At 38.0% G+C, this 15,482-nt stretch overlaps 4 protein-coding genes across 15 annotated transcripts; 2 read left to right on the forward strand and 2 right to left on the reverse strand.

Annotated features, from left to right (window-relative positions):
- Window positions 1-1,628: 1,628 nt before the first annotated feature.
- Window positions 1,629-4,219, reverse strand: LOC114735736 (uncharacterized). 9 transcript variants are annotated; one of them, XM_028923465.1, is made up of 5 exons: window positions 4,114-4,219; window positions 3,865-3,997; window positions 2,507-2,721; window positions 2,257-2,344; window positions 1,629-1,928 (listed from the first exon to the last, which is right to left on the reverse strand). In XM_028923465.1, the coding sequence occupies exons 2-5, from the start codon at window positions 3,918-3,920 to the stop codon at window positions 1,694-1,696; spliced, it is 594 nt and encodes a 197-aa protein (XP_028779298.1). In that variant the 5' UTR covers window positions 3,921-3,997; window positions 4,114-4,219; the 3' UTR covers window positions 1,629-1,693. The 9 variants fall into 9 exon arrangements, with proteins under 9 accessions (XP_028779298.1, XP_028779300.1, XP_028779301.1 ...); XM_028923467.1 differs by having other exon boundaries at window positions 2,507-2,726; window positions 3,865-3,914; window positions 4,114-4,215; XM_028923468.1 differs by lacking the exons at window positions 3,865-3,997; window positions 4,114-4,219 and adding exons at window positions 3,382-3,389; window positions 3,535-3,550 and having other exon boundaries at window positions 2,507-2,726.
- Window positions 4,220-6,236: 2,017 nt separating this feature from the next.
- LOC114735740 (ethylene-responsive transcription factor SHINE 2) lies at window positions 6,237-7,618 on the forward strand. Its single transcript, XM_028923479.1, has 2 exons — window positions 6,237-6,677; window positions 6,817-7,618. The coding sequence occupies exons 1-2, from the start codon at window positions 6,598-6,600 to the stop codon at window positions 7,292-7,294; spliced, it is 558 nt and encodes a 185-aa protein (XP_028779312.1). The 5' UTR covers window positions 6,237-6,597; the 3' UTR covers window positions 7,295-7,618.
- A 2,856-nt stretch (window positions 7,619-10,474) lies between these two features.
- LOC114735737 (SPX domain-containing protein 1) lies at window positions 10,475-13,508 on the forward strand. 2 transcript variants are annotated; one of them, XM_028923474.1, is made up of 4 exons: window positions 10,475-10,566; window positions 10,721-11,001; window positions 12,148-12,274; window positions 12,693-13,508. In XM_028923474.1, the coding sequence occupies exons 2-4, from the start codon at window positions 10,732-10,734 to the stop codon at window positions 13,139-13,141; spliced, it is 846 nt and encodes a 281-aa protein (XP_028779307.1). In that variant the 5' UTR covers window positions 10,475-10,566; window positions 10,721-10,731; the 3' UTR covers window positions 13,142-13,508. The 2 variants fall into 2 exon arrangements, with proteins under 2 accessions (XP_028779307.1, XP_028779306.1); XM_028923473.1 differs by lacking the exon at window positions 10,475-10,566 and having other exon boundaries at window positions 10,574-11,001.
- Window positions 13,509-13,902: 394 nt separating this feature from the next.
- On the reverse strand, window positions 13,903-15,254 carry LOC114735738 (protein SPA, chloroplastic). 3 transcript variants are annotated; one of them, XM_028923475.1, is made up of 5 exons: window positions 15,045-15,254; window positions 14,842-14,945; window positions 14,647-14,710; window positions 14,443-14,539; window positions 13,903-14,276 (listed from the first exon to the last, which is right to left on the reverse strand). In XM_028923475.1, exons 1-5 carry the CDS (start codon window positions 15,100-15,102, stop codon window positions 14,198-14,200), a joined length of 402 nt encoding a protein of 133 aa, XP_028779308.1. In that variant the 5' UTR covers window positions 15,103-15,254; the 3' UTR covers window positions 13,903-14,197. The 3 variants fall into 3 exon arrangements, with proteins under 3 accessions (XP_028779308.1, XP_028779309.1, XP_028779310.1); XM_028923476.1 differs by having other exon boundaries at window positions 14,647-14,762; window positions 15,045-15,128; XM_028923477.1 differs by lacking the exon at window positions 15,045-15,254 and having other exon boundaries at window positions 14,647-14,762; window positions 14,842-14,962.
- Between the last annotated feature and the right edge of the window lie 228 nt (window positions 15,255-15,482).

The following is a 15,482-nucleotide window of genomic DNA, read 5'->3' on the forward strand; positions in this document are numbered from 1 at the left end:
TCGGCTTGCTTCATCCAGCTTTTTAGCTTCTCGTATGTCTTTTCTTTTCCACTACAACAAAATACGGCTGTGAACAGATGTCCTTTTATGACGCATCATTTTTTTTGGATTCTAGTTTCCAACATTTCTGGCCAACTTTAGTATCCCCTAAGAATTTTCACCACACCATGCCCGTACAAATCCATACCCGTAAGCCCTCAATTAAAGTCATAATCGTGGTTAATTTTCATTGGCTGCAACTCTAGTAATAGTGATATACGTTAGGGCCCCAGTCTCCCGGCCAGCTAAACAGAGTTATTTTCCTCTGTTTTTATTGGATATGAGTAAGATTAAAACTGAGAGATACAAGTAATCTAACTGAACACTCTATTCTATCAATCTGTTTCTTGATGCGCCTCCACCGCTTCGTTCTCTGTCTACACTTTCCATGAACGCGTCTCCTTCATGCGCCCGCCTCTTAACAGGGTGCAGAGGAAGAAGCAGAGACCTGGATGAGTGGATTCACAATAACACGTTTCGCAATTAATTTTAAAATAGGGAAAACAGGGCACCAGAAAATACCGTACGGGACAACAGCCGAGGATGAGCATTGACCGGCGTCACCTTAACACAGTCAACTTTTGTTAATTGTTATCCAAACAAAGGCCAGAAGCATATCCCCTGTTCAACATATTTTGACTCTGAACCTAACGTTAAGCCACTGCTTTTCCTCGCTTTTAGAACCCCTTTCATTCATTGTATCTGATTCCATTTCTCTCCGCTTGTGGGGTCTTCTGTCTGTTTATTCATCAAACTCGTTTCCCTCGTTCCTCAAGCCACATCCCGTGACTTCCGTTTCACTAATCACTACTAGTTTATTCAAACTACTCTGACTATTGAAATTCTAGATGTGTCGCATTAAGAAACAAGCAAAATGTGGAGTTGAGATATTTGTGAGCCACAGGGGTTGGTCAGGCTTAGCCCATAAGAAATTAAAAGCATGTAATGGAACTGGGAATGGGAATGCATCGGTCGAGTGGACGAATCAATGGCAGTCATATGCCCACATCCACTATTCTTTGCCTAACCTTTCATTCACGGAAATAATAATATCATTGTCTGGATATTTTTTTTCAATCGCTTATTTTGGGTGATGATCATGAGGCCACCCCTTCCTTGTCATTTTTATTGGCGTCGGGCCCACCACCCACTTTTCTTCTCTAGGCTGGAAAATGACGCCCTTGTGTTGGATTCAATGGATCCACCCCCGGCCACGTTCACATCACCCAACAACATGCACTTTTTTCTTTTATTTATTTAGCCTTTTTTATCTTTTAAAAATGAAAGTACACATATGCGGTGTTTGGCATTTGGCCTCCTTATTTTGATCACGAGTCATAACAAATGTAAACGTGCACGACGCGCGTAATAGTAAACACAGTGCCTCATGCTTGGTCGTTTTGAATTGGGAACTCCGCGTTTAGGTCCAAGTTGGAGGCCACACATACCTCTCCAGTTGAAAGGGCTTATGTTTGTTTTTCCACCCTCGTTTTCTCTTTCTGTTTTTCATACTTGTCCACTTCCTCAAACTTGAGTTCACGCTTCCTGATGGCAGCGGAGGATTCTAAATTGACGAGAACAAACCAACAAAAATAGTAAAGGATTTAGACCAACCCACTCAATTGAAATTTCCACCCAGGCCCGTTCATATCATTCATAGATGCAAGCCAGTTTGGCGTGGTTTTCTTTCACTTTTCACTCGTGTTTGATTGAATTTGAACCTATAAGTTTTTACGTTTTCAGAATAACTATTGGCGGAGGAAAAACCGCATCTTGTTACATAAATCTTGCTCTTTCTTTTTTTAAAGTCAATCAGAGAGCCATGCTTCGGTTGTTCAGCCATACAGACCCTCTTCATCCCAAACATCGACAAGAAAGTCAACCATTTCCTGCGAATGTAAAATGTTAAAATCAATCAAGGATATTTGCTGCATCATACAACTAGAGCAGTAGAAACTGATAAACGGGAGGCAAGTTGAGAAGGATTTACTCCTAGGGGAATGGGTTGTGGGAAAAGCTCTTTGTTCCCAAGCAGACTCTCGTAGGTTTCATCCTCACTATGTAAGACATAAACTCAGAATTAGAGCTTTAACAAAACCTTAAAATTCGTAGTATGATACTACTTTTGCCTTTATAGCATGTTCATGCTGTAAGCTAACAATTGAAAAACTTTTCAAAGCAATTCGAGTCAGTACAGAAGACTTGTCTGTTAATTACCTTATTCTGGGTTGACTAACTTGTGGCCGACTCTCTGACCTTCTCCTTTGAAGCCATTGCTCCCTTGTCTGGTTCCAAAGAATTAGACCTGCATCCATCACAAACTTCTCTTATGTTTCGAAGAACTGATTATAGACAAGAATGCTATTGTAAAAGTTACCAAATCACAAGCAAATTTTGATTCAATGCAAGATATCGAACAAAAGAACCAACAGATTAGAGGAACAGGCGTATATATCAGCGAACTTGCCATGATTAACAAAGACAGGATGATCACTCTGAGGGTCAGCGCTAGTTTGAGGAGCAGATGGGGGTTGGTTTGGTGTGCCAGTTGATGGGATGGTCCCCAGAGACTGAGCTGCACTCTGATCCATTTCAAAAGCGCAGCTGCTCGACAAATCTTCTGATCGCTTATCTTCTTTCACTTTATGTTCTGGAGGTATTGTGGAGTATCCAATACAGCCTCTGCTCTGTTACAAAGTGGGTTCAATGCGCAAGATCAACAAGACTAGCCGTTAATTCTATATATCCTATGTACCTTGCTTAGGTTACAAACAGGAGGATTATGAAACAGTCTAGCAACGGAATTTCATTCTTTCTATAGTATCCTCTTAAATGATACATGCACCTGAATATAAAAAGCAAACGATCCAAGCAGGGATGTAATATGTTTCATATGGTAAGGACAGAGAATTGAAACAACCCCCCCCCCGGGGGGGTCAAGGACCTCGTCAATAAATTTATTAGAATCAAACTCAGTAAATAACAAAATCTCCCTTACACTGAAAATTCTTTTGAAAATAACCTCTAACGTTTCCATGATGCGAAGCACAAAAGCACGAAAAACATCACCGCTGAACATTAAAATGAACAGCAGAGTTTCTTCCCAAAGCTTCATCTAGTCTAGTCAATTGTATTAACAAGCAAAACCTGGAATGCCCTTCTCTTATATTTGAAATGCTATAGAGGAATGAAAGTTCTACCTATCTTATTGGCTGCTTCCCAACGATCAAAGAAAGAATGCAAAATCGTTGCACCAGATTTATGCTTGCTTAAAAAACAAGAAACAGCAAGAACCAGATTCCCGGCTAAAAATGAAAATGTGCTAAAATTTCGAAGGAATACCTTGACCACTTGGAAAACTAGAAGAAGGCCAAGGGATTAAGATTTTAAATTTCTAGTTTCTTGAGAATCTAGAAATAAAAAAAAGCATATATAAGCAATTTTTTTTTTTTGAGCAAAGCATATATAAGCAAGTTAAATCAATCCAAATCCTACTACGAAAGTTGAAACAAGGCGATTAGCTCTACATGACCTCGTTTAAGCCCTAGTGATTTTGTTTCATGCACTATCCAATATTTACCGGTCGCTTTCTTCCATTACCTGCTATATAAACAAAATCTCAGACCTCACTTCACTTCTCCGCCTCTTGCTTAGGAAGTTGATCAAATTAATTTTACACTGAAACTAGATATCTATAGAATCGATCTTTTTAGACAGATAAGTTACGGGCGATATTCATATTGAAGAATTCAATCTTCTCTTTCAATGGGACTGTTGGGCAAAAAAGAAGAAGAAAGAGCGAAATAAAGAGACCAAATAACTCACCCCACGCATGCCAGAATCTGACAGACCCAAGGTGGAGCGTGTCTACAGAACTGCATTTGTGATTTAACGAAGTCAAATTAGAGAGATCTGTGAAGTAAAATTTGAAGAGCGGCAAGGAGGCTCGTTCGGAACACTATATTCACGGTAGAAAGAAAGGGTAGGGAAACAGCTCAGAATCCAATAAAGAAAAAAAAAAAAAGGTGGCGGTGGGAGTAAAAACGAATAACAATACTCCAGCTGTTTGGTTACCGAGAAAAAAGCATAACAAAATCACAGTAAGCAAGCAATCCGCAGCTGCAAGTGGGCTGAAAAACAGATAAGCAAGAAGCCAACACTGTTATGGCTGCTGCCCGCTGAGAAACTAACCGCGAATATTTTCTGTTCAGGAACAAAAAAAGAAACTAACGTACAAAGATGCGGATAACTAGAATTTTTATATCACTGAACGATTTTTATAGTTTTATACACACACACATATATACGTGAGTGTGCAGCTTATAATTTTTCTATTCCCAACTTTGTCATGAAAAATATTACTTAAAGAAGTGAAGTGAATTGGATAATGGCCATAGGATCAATTACATAATCAAAGATTAATTAAACCAACAAGTCTAATAGAAGAGCTTCCCCGTAACGAAGTGAACCAAGATCCCAATTTTTATTGGGAGAAACACTCAAATTTAATATCCAACAGTATCTTAATACCTATATCTGTAAAAAAAAAAAAAAAAGGTTGATTAAATAAATGTCTTCTTTGAATTTTTTCCAAACATGAATTTATTAATTTAAATCTTATATAAAAAAAATATAACAGGTGCATGCCTTATAATTGGAAGGAAAAAAAAATCCCGTCGATGCCTGGAAAAGAGGGTGGTGCTAGTCAATTGGAGCATTTGGGAGGGCAGAAGTCGTCTTTTGGCCTTTCCATGGGGCAGTTATGGACTGACTTGAACTTCAAGAAGGCGTAGAGAAAGAAATATCCAAGTTGAATTGAAAATTGATAAAAACGGTGGAAATATATAAATTTATACTTTGTTCGGGAAATAAATACGATGGGCTTGGCCAAGCCCAAGGTCATAGTAATCTAGTCTGATTCATTGTAACCAAGAGTGGTCGGCTTTAGGCCCGTTGTTGATTTTTTTTTTTCCAAGGAAGAAGAGCAGAACGATCTGGAAATCAACTTCTTGCAAAACCCGCGAATTATTCATGAAAGGAACAAATTTCTTCCAGTTTCTCAGACAACTTACAGTACAGGCAGCAAAATAAAAACCCTAATACTAGAAGCCCTTAATAAATAATACAAAAATTAAAAAACAGAGCAATTAACTCGTACTAAACAGGAAATTAGCACCTCACGAAACAGATTAAATGGGTAAAAAATTAACAAACGGTGATAACCCAAAAAAACAGGAGCTAACTTAAGCAGCTAAAATCCACACGAGCAACGCGAGAGTAGAAATTCATGTACCATGATGCACAAACCTGACTTGCATTCGTTCATCACATGGACAATGCGTGGGTGTGCGATCCGCTGAGAACGGACATAGCCCACTGATAAATTGACAAACCAAAAGCTCCAGTGCACATGGCTCGCTCGCGATGGTTGATAAGAAGGTGATTTATAACTTAATATTACAAGATTATAAGTTTAAATCATTATTGATATAAGTAAGTAACAAAAATGAATGTCTCCAATTGGCATTCTTTTTATTTTCATCCAATAGATAGTAAGTGGAGGGAAGTGGAGAGGAAGCTTAGCGGAGACATTTCTCTTCCTATCTGTAAGCGCTCTTTAAAAAATTGAGTTAGTTGTTTGAAAAAATATATTGATTTATTTAAAATACCTCCCTGCTTGTCACCATGTCGATGGAAACTCTTTCACATATATACAACTGATATAGACGATTTGAGAAAAACTTGTAAATTTGAGAAATGTATTTAAAATTAAAGTAAATACCTGTGATATAATAACTTTTATTGGGAGGGAATGGATCAAACCATTAATTATATGAATCCCTTACGACATCATAGTATATTTTCACGCCATCTCTTTAAAGAAAAGATAACTAAGAAGGTGTTTGACAATACCAAAAATACTTTTAAAATTTTTTTTTTCATAAAACGAGATAAACTCCTCTATATATTTATTTCTTATAGTGTAAAAGTGCTTTTAAAATCATAGTTTGACTTTCCAAACACCCCAAATCACCGTTCTAAAAGCCGGCTTGTCTATAGCTTCATTAAATTGACCCCCAGGTAAATTTAATAATTTATACGGATCGCCCCCCCTTTTTTTCGTACATATATCACAGTAAACATGCAATTACTAGCACTCAATGGTTAATTACATTGACTTGTATGTATATGCGTATAGAAGCAATTATTTGTTCAGCAAAATGCGAGAAGGTCCCCCAAAGCTGGTTGCTCATTTATTTGAGTTGTTAAGAAAGCAAGGCAGAGAGAGTTTATGAGAGTGTGAAGCAGGTGAAACTTTTATTGCTCATTCATTCACTGTTTCGATCCCTCTCTTTCCAACCCATCCACCGACAATTTATACACACAGGCTCTTCATCTCAGCTCAGCACTCACCCACAGCCTAATCACTTTGCCATATTTGATGACATTGTTGATTGTACCCTCAACCCCCCCACTTATTCCCTTTCTGCTTCTCTGCTCCCTAGCTTCTTTCCCCCTCCTCTCTCTCTCTCTCTCTCTCTCTCTCCACAAAAGGATATGGCAAAAGCAAACAAGTTCAGAGGTGTGAGGCAGCGCCAGTGGGGCTCCTGGGTGTCAGAAATTCGCCATCCATTACTGTAATCACACCTCAACTAACACAAACCTACTTACATATCTTCTCACACACATGCATAAATTCTCTCATTCTTCTTCTTCTTCTTTTCTCTCTCTCTCTCGTATATATGAACCTGTGGTTGTTCTTGGGTGTGTGTTCAGGAAGAGACGTGTATGGCTGGGGACTTTTGAGACGGCGGAGGCGGCGGCTAAGGCATACGATCAGGCCGCCATCTTGATGAATGGCCAAAGTGCAAAGACGAATTTCCCCACTTCAATGTATCAGCCACAAGACAACCCTGCTTCTTTATCTCCCAAGGGTCTTTCAGATCTCCTCAGCACCAAGCTTAAGAAGTGCTGCAAAGCCCCGTCTCCTTCTCTCACTTGTCTGAGGCTTGACGCTGACAATTCTCACATCGGCGTGTGGCAGAGAGGAGCCGGACCACGTTCTGACTCTAACTGGGTCGTCAGGGTGGAGCTCGGCGGCAACAAGGATCAGGCCAAGGACGAGTCCGATCCGTCGGTGATCAGGTCGTCGGTGCCGGAGACCGGTGAACAAGCAGGTAACCCGGTGGTGGATGAAGAAGACAGGGTCGCAATGCAGATGATCGAAGAGCTGCTTAACTGGAACTCTCCTTGAAATTCGACTGCTTCTCATGAATGGCAAGCTAGCAGCCTTCCATATCACCAGAGTTCTTCCATATAGGATTTGTTTGTCCACTTTCTGCAGTGTCTCGTTTAAAATATAGTTCCGTTTAGCTATATTCTTTTATGCCCTAACTGGATTATTTAAGACTAAATTGAAAGGGAAGAAACAAAAATAAAGTACAAGGTACTCAATATAATAATAATTAAGCCGAGATGTTATTTAGTGCTTGGTTATAATGGCTGCAGTTTGACGACTGTATATCTGGAAGCATCTGTGCATATATGTAGAACAACTTAATGAATCTGCCATTGATACTGGTTTGATTTCCATCTTTTAGCTTATAGAAACCGGTAAAATGACAGTGATCGAGACGAGATGATGATCATTTCTTCAATTAAGTGCATGTACAGTGTTTGAATTATGTGAAGGCGCGTGCTGCTTGAACTGTTTTTGTAATTGGCATCCAAATTTCGATCAAATGGAGAAAAAAGTGCAGATTAATCGCTAGGGCTGATGTCCAAAGCATTTACAGCTCTCAAATTGAAGCATCTTATGTTCGAATGATTTAATGTTCAAGCTACTACTACTGCAAATATGGCCTCTTCATCCATAAATAACGCTGGCTACGTGCAAAAGCTGTGCACCGCTCTGTTCTTTTCTTTCTTAATCGAAATCAAATCACCATACGACACGCTTGAATGGGAAGAGATTACTATCCATATGTATTAGGTATACAACAGAAGATGAACCTTTCTATTTAAAGTAAACACGATCTATATCTTTCACGATCTTAGCTTCTCGACCAAGTCACGAGGGTAGCTGCGAAATTTGACATTGTAAAACGTAAGAGTTGGGTAAGTCAGCTTTTGACTTTAATTTGCAAAATTAAAGGAAGTTCAGACCCATTTTACGCATATAAAAAGCCGGATGCAGTATCACATGAGAGATATGGCTGTCCCATAATTTCAGAGAGAGAGAGAGAGAGGCTAAAGGGTAATGGCTGTGGAAGAAGCAAAATGAACGGAGGGCACTGGGGCCTCTGACTACTGCGCAGGGCTCTGTGGTGTACATTGATTAATACTTAGATGATGCGACGATATGGTACCTACCGTAAAGAAGAAGTTGACATAAAGCAGGATCTTACTTAGAGTCGTTGGGTTGATCAATAAATACTCCATTCATGGAGGAGCAGGAGTGGTACAAATTAATTATTGCCATCAAAAGGATAAGAAACGAGCACTATTTATTGTATGGGGCTATTGTTGGCATGTGCACTCCTATGCAAATATATGAAGGCGAAATGGAAATATGGTTTGGTCATTGGCGTTGATATCACTGCCACGGCATCTTTTAACCGATAAAAGGAGGGGAAAATGCATGGTACGGACGTTCCCATTTTGAAGTACTTTGCAGGTCAATTATTGACAAGTCTTCAATTGCCCGGAAAAGATTGAAGTCATTTCTACAGCTTCCTCTTTTTAAGTACACCTGTGGGGAAACCTGCTTACAAGGTGCCGTTATTATTATTATTATTATTATTATTTTCTTATATTCTTTTATTAAAAATAATTTTATTCGAGGTATTATTCTTTTAGTTCTTAATATAAAACTTATTTAATTAATTTAATTATATTAAAAAATTAGATAGGCTAGTTAATTATAAAAAATACGACATGTTTTTCCTAAAACACTATAATCATCTTTCTTAACATCTTTCTACTCTCTTCCACTTGATTATGATTAATGGAGTATCTATAAGAGTAATTTAAGAAACATAAATAAATATAAAAAAATAGATCTTATATTTAGGACCATAATCAACTTAATAATTAGGTTTTATATTAAAGACAGGAGAAGTATTAAATACTACCTCTGGTTCTAAATATAAGAGCCAGTTGACTGGTTTGAGTAAATTAAGAAAAGAAGTTAAGTTAATTATTTGTAATAAATAGGTGTTATTTTTTCTAAAATATCTCTGATAATCAAGTGATTGGCTAAAACTGTTATTATTAGAAGGACTGTCTTGAAAAAAATATATAAATACGAGAGACAAAGTAGATTAAAGTCTTATATTTAGAATTAAAATAATAAAAAAAGTTTTATATTAAAAAACAGAAGTAGTATTAAACGTAAACACAGTTTTCGGTGAGAATTCTAACCTACTTTTCTGCGTCGCAAAGGACCGGCATTTTTAACCAGAGCCACCCCTGATTGGTTACTATTACTAAGGTACAGCATCTGTGGCTTATATGATTATGTTCTGTTTTTGGGCCATGCGTCCTAAGTCTTATGGGCAGGACAATTTGGGCCTTACATTTACACATAAAACATATATCCTCTCGGTCTTTTCCGTTCCGGGGGAGAGACAATTTGGCCCAAAATTTTAATGACAATAAAATTCCGAAAACATTTGTTACCATGATTTACAAATAACGATTTATACAATTTCGAATATAAGTTTTTTTTCATTTGATCAATGCTTTTTTTTTTCGAGATTTAGAATGCAAACAGAGATAAAACTATTTACCACCTCAACCAATAACTTACTAACTTATTAGTGAATATAAAAGGTTTAATTGTAAATTACTCCTCCGGTCCTTAATATAAGACCCATTTAACTAATTTGATTAGATTAAGGAAGTTAGGTAAGTTAGTTAATTATAAGAAAAGTGACATATTTTTCCTAAAATACCATAATCATCTTTTTAATACCCCCTCTCCCTCTTCTATTTGATTATGGTTGAGAGGGTATCTATAGGGGTAATTTAGAGAAAATTGATAAATATGATAAATAGGTCTTATATTTAGGTCCAAAAACAACTCAAAAATTGAGTCTTATATTAAGGATCAGAGGAGTATAACACTTAATTGTTATTAACTCTCATGACTTTTTGTATGTATATATATCTGAATCATTACTTGTAGTTTACCTTTTATCACGTTTTTTTTTATAGACCAACTATCATTAAATAAAAATTACGGGACTTAGCCGTCAGTTTTCCTTATATTTATGTCGCAATGATTTTTTTTTGCCAAAATGTCGCGATGGGTTATGTGAAATGTGAATAGTTTTTCAGTCGTCAATGCTTAAATAACATAATTAAAAAAAATTATTTTGATTTGATGGTTTTATCTTTTATAGTTTAGGGGATTACTAATTTACTATTAGCGCAGAAGAAAGAGTAAAAACGAACGCAAGATCAGGGAAGAGAACCAATACAGATGCTCTGTGAGTCTGTGACTCCGTCAGATCACGGAATGAAGTATATTCCCTATTTCTTTCTTCTCCTCCCAAATATTCTGATTTCGAGATTTGAAAGCAGCACTCTCCGCTTTTTTCAAAGGACACACGATAGCAGTGTATCATCATTTTAATTTGTAACCTTTGTCGTTTCACCGGAATATTTGATCTCCCAGCCGGACGGACCATGAAGTTCTGGAAGATCCTCAGCAGCCTGATCGAGCAGACTTTGCCCGATTGGCAGGATAAGTTCTTGTCCTACAAAGACTTGAAGAAACAGCTGAAGCTTATATGCCCGAAAGATGGCGACGTTCCATCCACCAAACGCCCAAAATTGGACGGCGAGGCGGAGCTCACCAAGGAGGTCAATGATTTCCTCAAGCTTCTGGAGGTCGAGATAGACAAGTTTAACTCCTTTTTTGTTGAGAAGGAGGAAGAATATGTCATCAAATTGAAGGTAACAAATTTTTATTTCCTGTCTTGGATTTTTCGGACAACCCCGGTTCGAATTTGGTTACCAACATGCCGCTGTGATCTGGTTTGGGACTCTGAAGTTGAGGAATTGAATTTTGCATTTGTATTTTTCTGAGAATTTTATAGTTAGAGAGAACTTTGAAGTTGAAATTCTCTTCTGAGTTTGGCAAGGTGACAAAAAATTAGAAGTGAATAATATGGATCAACCTTGCTTCTCTTTCAAGGCGTGGCGCGCTTAGCAGCTAGAGAGAGTTATCGTGTCTCCATGTATAATTTCTTGAAAATTGGACCACAAGCAACATGAACGCACACATGCTCTTTTAAGAACAAGACATTTAAATCCCATCAGCTTGATTTTGTTGTTTAAGTATAAAATATCGTTAGTTTTCGACACCCTGATTTCATCTCTGTCTACGACATCATGCTCTGCTGCGCGTATAATTATTAGACCTAGTTTTCTATGATACATCGCGCATCTTAAGAAGGTACTAACTAATAACCTTTCACGGCTAATGATATTGAAAGTGTATTTAAGTGGCAACTGTAGCTTCAACTCGTATCAATTAACCCTTTATGGTGCCATATATGTGAATAGTTGCTTTGATAAAAAAGCAAACGGGTCTCGTTAGTTGTGTGGTGTCTTGTACATATATGTAGTAAGTATGCATAGTTGTACCTAGGATGTATCAAATTTCCTGTTGTTTTAGAAGCTGAACATTTGACAAACTTGAACGGAAAGCTGATGGTCGATACCTTAATTCCTTTCCCTTGAGGGCTGTTTTTTGTGGCTGTATGCCGCAGTTCTGAAGTGTTAATTTTGACTCACCTGCATTTGGAAGCAATTAAAACCCTGGCAATATTTTGCTTCTTTCAGTAGTCTTTTATTGTTCAGCGCTTCAGCGTACTGTGATTCTTGTAGATCGGGATTATTTTGTTCCTTTGCTATTTAGCATGAGTCTGTACGGGCATAAATTTTTTTTTTGGGGTTAAATCTAAAGGCCTAGATTTCATTGAGTTTATTTTAAGTTTCATGTGGAAACTCATGTATCATTTTGCACATAGGTTGAGTAAAAATTTTCTGAGCTTCTGTCCCCATTTGACCACGGGCTTGTGCTTGCAAATGATGCAGGAGTTGCAAGATAGAGTTTCTAGGGCCAAGCATTCAAATGAAGAATTGGTGACAGTAGGCAGGGAAATAGTAGATTTTCATGGAGAGATGGTTTTGTTAGAGAACTACAGTGCACTGAATTACACAGGTACTTCTAAGGTGCTGCCTATTAGCTTTAAGAGATGGATTCTTTTTTAATTACAGGGTGGCGAAATCTTGTGACAACATAAAATTATTAACAAGGATACCAAGCACAGTCAGGATGTCTAGCCACATGACTGATGAGGGAATATGGATTATACTTCCAAATTTTCATTTCTTAGAATATTCTATTGGAGAGTTGTGTATTACTGTTTTTGTAAGGTTACTGAGCATATCTGAGATTTATAATTTTTTTAAGTAAATGAATGATTTAATCCATATATTATCATGTTTGGATAACTAGGCGGCATCTTTTGTTAATTCTTTTAAGAAGACAGAGCATTGGATTGGGAGCAAGGGGTTGATATTGAATGTTTGGGAAAGATTTGTACATATGCCATCTAATCTCTTTGTTGTTTGAGCAGGTCTGGTGAAGATAATAAAGAAATATGATAAGCGGACTGGTGCATTAGTTCGCTTGCCTTTTATCCAAGAGGTCTTGAACCAGCCCTTCTTCAAAATCGATGTGCTTGACAAGCTTGTAAAGGAGTGTGAGGTGATGCTAAGTAATATTTTCCCCAAAAGTGAGGCTCCCGGCGAATCCTCTTCTTCCAGGGAGGAAGATGGGTGTGGTTCCATGACAGGGATTGGGAACGAAAATAAAGAGGCACTGAAGCAGGTACCTAAGGAACTTGCTGAAATTGAGCACATGGAGAATATGTATACCAAGCTAACTTTACAAGCCCTCCGGACTTTAGATGAGATTCGTGGTGGAAGCTCTACTGTGAGCATCTTCTCCTTGCCTCCACTGCACCAAAAGTTTTTGGAAGAGGATTGGAAGAAAATAATTGCACTAGAACAAGAAGCCAAGTAAATTTAACGAACATGGGATTGTTGTTGGCTCTTCAACTCCTATCTTTTCTGTTAATGCATTGGTCAACGAGTTTTCTATGTCAACAACCTGCTCAAAATGAAATTTGGATAAACAAGCATTGTTGCCGGTTGCCACAATCAAGACGTTAACATATATTCCTGTCGGAGGTTCCGTTTGAAATTGTTAGTTTGTAAGGATGTTAATGTATGCTTGGCACTTTTTGTAATGTTTTGTTTTTTGGGTGATTGACTTCTTGTAATGCTTGCTAATTTTGGGGGTATTGTCCTTAATTGGAGACAGCTGGTAAATATCCTTATTTATTAGAAAGTAAATAAGAATATGGATGCGCTCGTATCTCATTTTCATATTTGGCTGTGAATTTGTCGGAGGCATGGTAGCCTTGGCTGAATTCTTTCAAGGCCATGATTTTTGCAGCGGGTATGTTGTCCTATATGGTATTATTTTGAAGATTCTCCGTGGTGGTGGATACGATAAACATTAGTGTTACTGTTTAATACAATCGGTCTCAGACAGATCTCTATATAATTATTGTTTGGCAGCTCAGTGGACTGGGCATCTGGTTCCAGAGCAAAAAGCTGAAAGTTCCACTCCCTCTTTTGAGAGATTATTATTGCCGTGAAGCTTTATATAATAATAATCACAGCCCAACTTATACAGGTAAGTTTCGTTAAACTGAACTTCTGGTGTTAGCCTCTTCTTTTTGAAGTAAAAACTATTTCATAGGAGCACCACTCTACCTCTCAGTCTAACTTTCATGTATTACTCTATTTATTTTTGTCAAATGCAGAATCATCCAACAAATACTTGTCCTAAGACATTGATGGTTGATAGGGAACTGAGAATCACCTCCTTCGAAATGTATATATTGGTAAAAATATTTGTACCCCCTACGGGTGATGGGTTTAGTATCTGCGCAGTCACCAAACACCGAACTTTCTTATGGCTACAAAATATCTTATTTGTTTTTTTTTAAAATTTTTTTTAAGCAAGTGATATACAGGGTATAAGACATTTACTGAGGCAATCTGTGGATTTCTATTGATCGTAAGTGCTCAAGAAGCCACCAATAAAGCCAGCTCCATTGCAATTTCCACATAGCATCTCCTTTTTGCCCCTGGAATCGTGCGAATCAGATGAGGAAATACCATTAGTTTTGAATTAGAAAAATCATGCTTTGTTACAATCTAATCCAGTTCTCTAAACTTAAAATGCTATCAAAATGACGCAGGTTTTGGTGCGTCAGAGAGAAACGTCGACACAAGAAAAAATAGAATGGTCACCCGCAAAGCCAACACGATTCGCCGGCTTTGAACTTTCCATTGAAAAGATCAGCCGAGTTCACCCCAGTGCCTTTGCATTGAGAACAGAGAACAGCGCCTGTTCATCACCCACCAACTAGGGTCACGTTAGAATAATCACATGGTTTTAGACACAGTTATCTTTCTGTTTGCCATATGAATGGGGGTTTGTCACTTTCCTCTTACCATTTCCATCACAATCTCCACAAATCACACTATTGGGTTTTGTATTTCGGTTATTGTTGGCCGCCTGCATGAACAGAGTCTGATCAGCATCGAAACAGGACAGGTTCCCTTGGGAACTACAAATTCAATTTATTCAAACATCAATGGTTGCAGAAAGAACCTGTTTTTCTGAAACGAAACTGATCGTAAACAAACCTTCGCAATGAGAGAGAAAGTCTTAACAAGAGGGTTGCCTTGAAACACATAATTGGCTTGGATATGCTTTGGAATTGCAGGACTTTGCATGTCAATACCAATGCCTGAGCATCCAAAATTTGGGATTTGAACACACAAATTGTTGAGCATCTAATCAGGAGCAACAACGTAGAAGTAAAGAAGATAGAAATAGAGGGAGCAACCTGGTTGTGTTGTCGTTCGAAGAGGTGTCAGAGAAGTCAAACACAGGGGAGGAGCCATTGAGAAAATGGGTGAGATGATGAACAGCTTCTCAAGCAGCTGCGGATTGGATAGACATTTTAGAGGCGGGGGAAAATGATAGAAACAGGATTATAGATCCTCGGAGTAATAATCCTCCAAGTCACTGCCTCGCGAGGTCCCATTTGAAAGTTGAGTGAGCCCACTTGGCCCCTGAAGTAAATATCTTCTCTTATCCAATAATTTCTCTCCACCCATCAACGCACCTTTTAATGTGTGAGAGTCAACAAACATAGATGTCTCCTCCGTCCACTCGCAGCCTTCCCCTCTGTTTCTGTGATTAGGTTTGGTTTAATTATAACCATGCTTAATCTGCAGTAACTCTTCCCAAGTTTTCTCCTCTCATTTCTTTTTTTCTTTTT

Source organism: Neltuma alba, unplaced genomic scaffold (genome assembly GCF_004799145.2).
Source record: "Neltuma alba isolate B1F8T4 unplaced genomic scaffold, ASM479914v2 tig00013249_pilon, whole genome shotgun sequence".
Lineage (NCBI taxonomy): Eukaryota > Viridiplantae > Streptophyta > Magnoliopsida > Fabales > Fabaceae > Neltuma > Neltuma alba.